The sequence below is a fragment of the Theobroma cacao genome, chromosome 1 (genome assembly GCF_053813885.1).
Source record: "Theobroma cacao isolate CCN51 chromosome 1, ASM5381388v1, whole genome shotgun sequence".
Lineage (NCBI taxonomy): Eukaryota > Viridiplantae > Streptophyta > Magnoliopsida > Malvales > Malvaceae > Theobroma > Theobroma cacao.
The window spans coordinates 41427682-41432381 of NC_142639.1; the positions used below are offsets into that span (position 1 = coordinate 41427682).

General features: G+C 37.2%; 1 protein-coding gene across 1 annotated transcript; it reads right to left on the reverse strand.

Moving 5' to 3' along the window:
- Nucleotides 1-476: 476 nt before the first annotated feature.
- LOC18614420 (uncharacterized) lies at nt 477-4482 on the reverse strand. Its single transcript, XM_018127774.2, is given in 3 exon segments — nt 477-1089; nt 1408-3307; nt 3309-4482. Coding segments are annotated over 3 exon segments (3360 nt in total). The 5' UTR covers nt 4377-4482; the 3' UTR covers nt 477-697.
- Between the last annotated feature and the right edge of the window lie 218 nt (nt 4483-4700).

Sequence of the window (4700 nt, forward strand, 5' to 3'; positions counted from 1 at the left end):
GACACCAGAGATTCTAACGGTGTTCCTTGTTTACAAGACAAGGTTGTTAAACAAAAGAGGGCTTCCAAATTCTTGTTCATTAACATTGTTATTAATAGGAGGGTGATACTCTACCAAATTGGAAACAAGAAAAACAATGGAGATGGCTTCATATCGCTTTCCTTAGAAATCGAAGAGACAGAAAATTAACATTGACTTTAAATTATTTGTGTTTAACCAGATAGGTGAAACCCAATGTCTCCATTATTTTTATTTAATCTTTCCTTCTTTCATTGTAGAAAGGGTAATTTCAATGACCATTGGATGTTAATTTGATTTCTGTCACTCTGTTTCCTTTGACAAAAAAAGCTCTGTTTCATTGTTGGAATCGAATTTTGCTCATACGAATTAGTTAGTTTTAAACATCGAGCAGTGTTCTAAAATATAATCTGAAATAGGATAAGCTACATCTAACACTTGTGCAAGGAATGAAGTGATTTCAGCATAATGAAATGTAACTTATCATGATAGACTGCCTTTTCACAATGAAAACAGAACACATTTTCATCAAATTGGAGAACTAATAACATGGAGAATATGAAAGAGGAAATAACAAAAAGTAAGGACCAAAAATAAAAAAGGAAAGGTTGAAACCAGAAATGCATCCTAGTAATCAGTTTACAAAAACGACAAGACACTTGTCCTAATAATGGCACTATCATTTTGGAGCTTGACATGATCCTTCCATATGCATTCCACTTGTCACAAGTTGCAGCAAAGAGATTGTTCGGAGGGGGTTCCTCAATGATCTTTGACAAGAAAGAAACATCTGTGAGACATGTTTCATTGTTGGCCTTAATTTTGGATCAGCTTGTAGACATGCGAATGCTATGGTAGCTACGTGAACAATATTCTGTGCGACCAGCTGGCTTGTTGGAGGTGAGAGACGTGGATCTAATACATCAGTTAACATTATATTTTGCAATGAAGATGGTGCTGATAACAAGGACAAAATTTCTGCAGGATGCTTTCCCATCAATGTTTCCAATGCCAATACTCCAAAACTATAAACATCACCTTTTTCAGTTACAACCATTGTGTAGGCAAATTCTGGAAAAACAAAACAATGCAAATTAAAATATATTAAAACATATAATAATCATTAATGACCCTTTTGCTTATATTTCCCAAATCCTAACCCATATAATTGTTTCTCCTGATTTTTGCCCACGTATGTATATATATTCTTGCATATCGAATTTGTAGTGACAGCTTCCATGCATTTGGTTTGACAATTACTCATTAGTCATATGACACAAAAATTTAACAATGAAAACCGATTTAATCTACAAATTAACTACAAAAAGTAAACAAGTAAAGTTGAGAGTAAAGCAAATTAGTAAATGAATCGGTAGAGGATAACGTCACCTGGAGCTACATAGCCATAAGTGCCAACAAGCCTTGTTTGATTTGAAGAATCAGGATCTATGATTCTGGCAGTCCCAAAGTCAGAGACAAAAGCCTCCAAGTCCGAGTTTAACAGAATGTTGTTACTTGAAATGTCTCGATGAACTATTATTGGTGTGCACGCAAAATGCAAGTAAGATAAAGCGTAAGCTGTGCTCTTGATAATGTTCACTCTTTTTGCCCAATCCAATTCCACGGCTTGAACATCATCACTTAGCATGAAAAACAAGCTTCCCCTTTCCATGTATTCATAAATCAAAAACATGCATCGTTTGTGTAGACAATACCCATGCAGTTTCACAATGTTTCGATGTCGAACTTCTGTTAAGAATTTGATCTCATTTCTAAAACTCCTATCGAAAGCCGGTTCCTCAGCTTCAAGACGATGAAGCTTCTTCAAGGCAACCACTTTGCCACTTGGTAGCTGTGCTTTGTAGACACTTCCGTAACCACCAGTTCCAATGCAGTATCGAATGTCAAAATCATTTGTTGCTGCTATGATGTCTTCGTAAGCAATCTTTCCATCGTAGTTCCATATCGAGAACAGGTCTCCATTCTTCGTAGCTTGCAATACACTAGTTGGGTTGACCTTGACCTTACACCTCCACGATAATAATGAACACCCGAGAAGAAAAAAAGCAACGAGTACGGTAACGGGTAGAAATATTTGGAGATTGTGACCCTTCTTCACTGAATAATTGGTTGGCGGAGAACAGGAGTAGGGTGATAAATTTTTGTTGCCACCAAATATGCGAGCATCTATATCATAACAGCTAGAATTTACGAAATTATACATTGCCCAAGGAATATTAAGTGGAACTACACCTGAGAAATCATTATTTCTCAGATCTACTTGTTCTAGCAACGAAAGATTGCCGATTTGACTAGGAATGAGACCTTGTAAATTGTTGCTACTTAAGTTCAACTCAGTTAAATTGAAGCAATTACCAATTTGAGGCGGAATGGGTCCAGTCAATCGATTTTGAAAGAGATTCAATGAAACCAGTGCTCTCAAATTTCCAATTTCCTTGGGTATGTGACCTTCTAAAAGATTTGACTGGAGGGATAAAGTCAGCAAAGTCTTCAAATCTCCAATTTTTGAAGGGATAGAACCAGTGATTCTGTTGTTGCATAAGTTCAACTCTGTTAAATTGAAGCAATTACCAATTTGAGGCGGAATGGGTCCACTCAATCGATTTTGAAAGAGATCCAATGAAGCCAGTGCTCTCAAATTTCCAATTTCCTTGGGTATGTGACCTTCTAAAAGATTTGACTGAAGGGATAAAGTCAGCAAAGTCTTCAAATCTCCAATATTTGAAGGGATAGAACCATTGATTCTATTGAAGTCAAGAAGCAAATTTTCTAGCTTGTGTAAAAAGCCTAAAGAGGAGGGGATTGGACCGATGAGGTAGTTCCTTGATAGATCCATGGAGACCAAATTGGATAATTGAAATAGAGTGGAAGGAATGGAATCATTAAGAAAGTTATTAGACAAATCCAGGGTCTCTAAATTGGTTAACTCGCCTAGAGCGGAAGGAATGGAACCATTAAGAGAGTTATAAGATAAACCTAAGGTCTCTAAATTGGTTAACTTACCTAGAGAGGAAGGAATGGAACCATTAAGAGAGTTACTAGACAAATCTAGGGTCACTAAATTGGTTAACTTACCTAAAGCTAAAGGAATTGAACCACTAAGAGAGTTACGAAACAAATCCAGGGTCACTAAATTAGTTAACTTACCTAAAGCTAAAGGAATGGAACCACTAAGAGAGTTACCAAACAAATCCAGGGTCACTAAATTAGTTAACTTACCTAGAGCGGAAGGAATGGAACCACTAAGATAATTACCAGACAAATCCAGGGTCACTAAATTGGTTAACTAAATTGGTTAACTTACCTAAAGCGAAAGGAATGGAATCACTAAGATAGTTACCAGACAAATCCAAGGTCACTAAATTGGTTAACTTACCTAGAGCGGAAGGAATGAAACCACTAAGATAGTTACCAGACAAATCCAAGGTCACTAAATTGGTTAACTTACCTAGAGCGGAAGGAATGGAACCCCTAAGAGAGTTACGAGACAATTCCAGGGTCACTAAATTAGCTAACTTACCTAAAGCGGAAGGAATGGAACCACTAAGAGAGTTAAAAGACAAATCCAGGGTCACTAAATTGCTTAACGCACTTAAAGTGGAACGAATGGAACCACTAAGAAAGTTATTAGACAAATTCAGGTTCTTTAAATTGGTTAACTCACTTAGAATGGAAGGAATGGAACCACTAAGAGAGTTATTAGACAAATCTAGATTCTCTAAATTGGTTAACTCACTTAGAGTGGAAGGAATTGAATCAAATAACCCACAATCATTTAGATAGAGAGTCACCAAATTCTTTAACTTTCCAATTTCTACTGGGATGGATCCATTGATTTGGTCATGTGAAAAATCAATATACTCTAATCGGATGAGATTGCCAAGCCGAAGAGATAACCTACCATGTAAATAATTGAAGGACAAGTCGATATGCGTTAATCTTGACAGATTGCTTATATTGAAAGTAAAATCCTCCATGTTCCCATTGAGTTCATGACTACTAAGATTGAGAAAAACAAGATTTGGAAAGCAAGAGAAGTCCATATTCTTGAATTTACCACCAACCTTAATAGCGTCAGAAGGTGGGTTAATTTTGATGACGCTTCCAGCATCATTGCATGAGATACCTGTCCAGTTGCAACGTTGCAAAGTGTCGTTGCTGTAGCTACTCCACCAGCCACTCTCGAGTAGAGCCTTCGCTTCTCGTTCCAGTGACAATGCTGTTGCTGAGGTAGTTGCGGCAACTTGAGACGCAACATAGAAAGGAATGATGGTAGTACTCCATACCATCACCGTTACGAGAGTTGTAATAGCTAAGCTCATGTTTAAGTTCATCATTTATGGCGAGTTCTTGTTGTTGTATGTTAATTCCCGGAGGACCGAAATTTAAAGACGTCTAGTTCCGGAGTCAAGGTCTTCTAAAAGTGAAGAGTGAAGACTATGAACAGAGATACAGAGAGTGGAATTTCGATTCTTACACAGAAAGTTCATGGTGTGGTCCACTTCTCTTTTTGCCTAATTTTTATTCAAATGCGGGTCCATAAATTTTTGCTCAACCGCGTGGGTCCAACTGAGGTTGAATTTGATACAGTAACACGAAAATGTTAGTCTCTGGCAAAGCCTTTTAGTTCAAAAATTCGATAGCAAAGTGCCTTTCTTGAT